This window comes from Antrostomus carolinensis, unplaced genomic scaffold (genome assembly GCF_000700745.2).
Source record: "Antrostomus carolinensis isolate BGI_N321 unplaced genomic scaffold, ASM70074v2 scaffold36202, whole genome shotgun sequence".
NCBI classification, from domain to species: Eukaryota; Metazoa; Chordata; class Aves; order Caprimulgiformes; family Caprimulgidae; genus Antrostomus; species Antrostomus carolinensis.
Window position 1 is genome coordinate 392 of NW_010302287.1, and position 363 is coordinate 754.

The 363-nt window shown below is 59.8% G+C and overlaps 1 protein-coding gene across 1 annotated transcript in view; it reads right to left on the reverse strand.

The window, feature by feature from the left end:
• The window catches only part of LOC104521680 (acylphosphatase-1), a gene marked incomplete at its 5' end in the record, with an annotated part of 262 nt that extends 108 nt beyond the window's left edge, over positions 1-154 (reverse strand). Inside the window, one exon of the mRNA XM_029083963.1 lies at positions 5-154. Within this exon, the coding sequence (XP_028939796.1) occupies positions 5-154 (150 nt within the window). The remainder of the gene's footprint in view (positions 1-4) is intronic.
• Between the last annotated feature and the right edge of the window lie 209 nt (positions 155-363).

A 363-nucleotide genomic window follows, 5' to 3' on the forward strand; every position in this document is an offset into this window, starting at 1 on the left:
CGGCGCGGCTGATGCGGGACTGGGGGCTTCCCCCCTTCCTGAGCCACTCCTGCAGCTCCCGTACGCTGGCGGTGGGACCCTGAATTTGTCCCTGCACGGTGCCATGGCTGGTGTTCTGGACCCAGCCAACGAGTCCAAGTCTCTTAGCCTCCCCCTGAGAAAGTGATGCAGAGCAAAGTGAGATTAATCGGGACTGTGAGCGCCACAGAACCGTACGCTGGCGGTGGGACCCTGAATTTGTCCCTGCACGGTGCCATGGCTGGTGTTCTGGACCCAGCCAACGAGTCCAAGTCTCTTAGCCTCCCCCTGAGAAAGTGATGCAGAGCAAAGTGAGATTAATCGGGACTGTGAGCGCCACAGAAC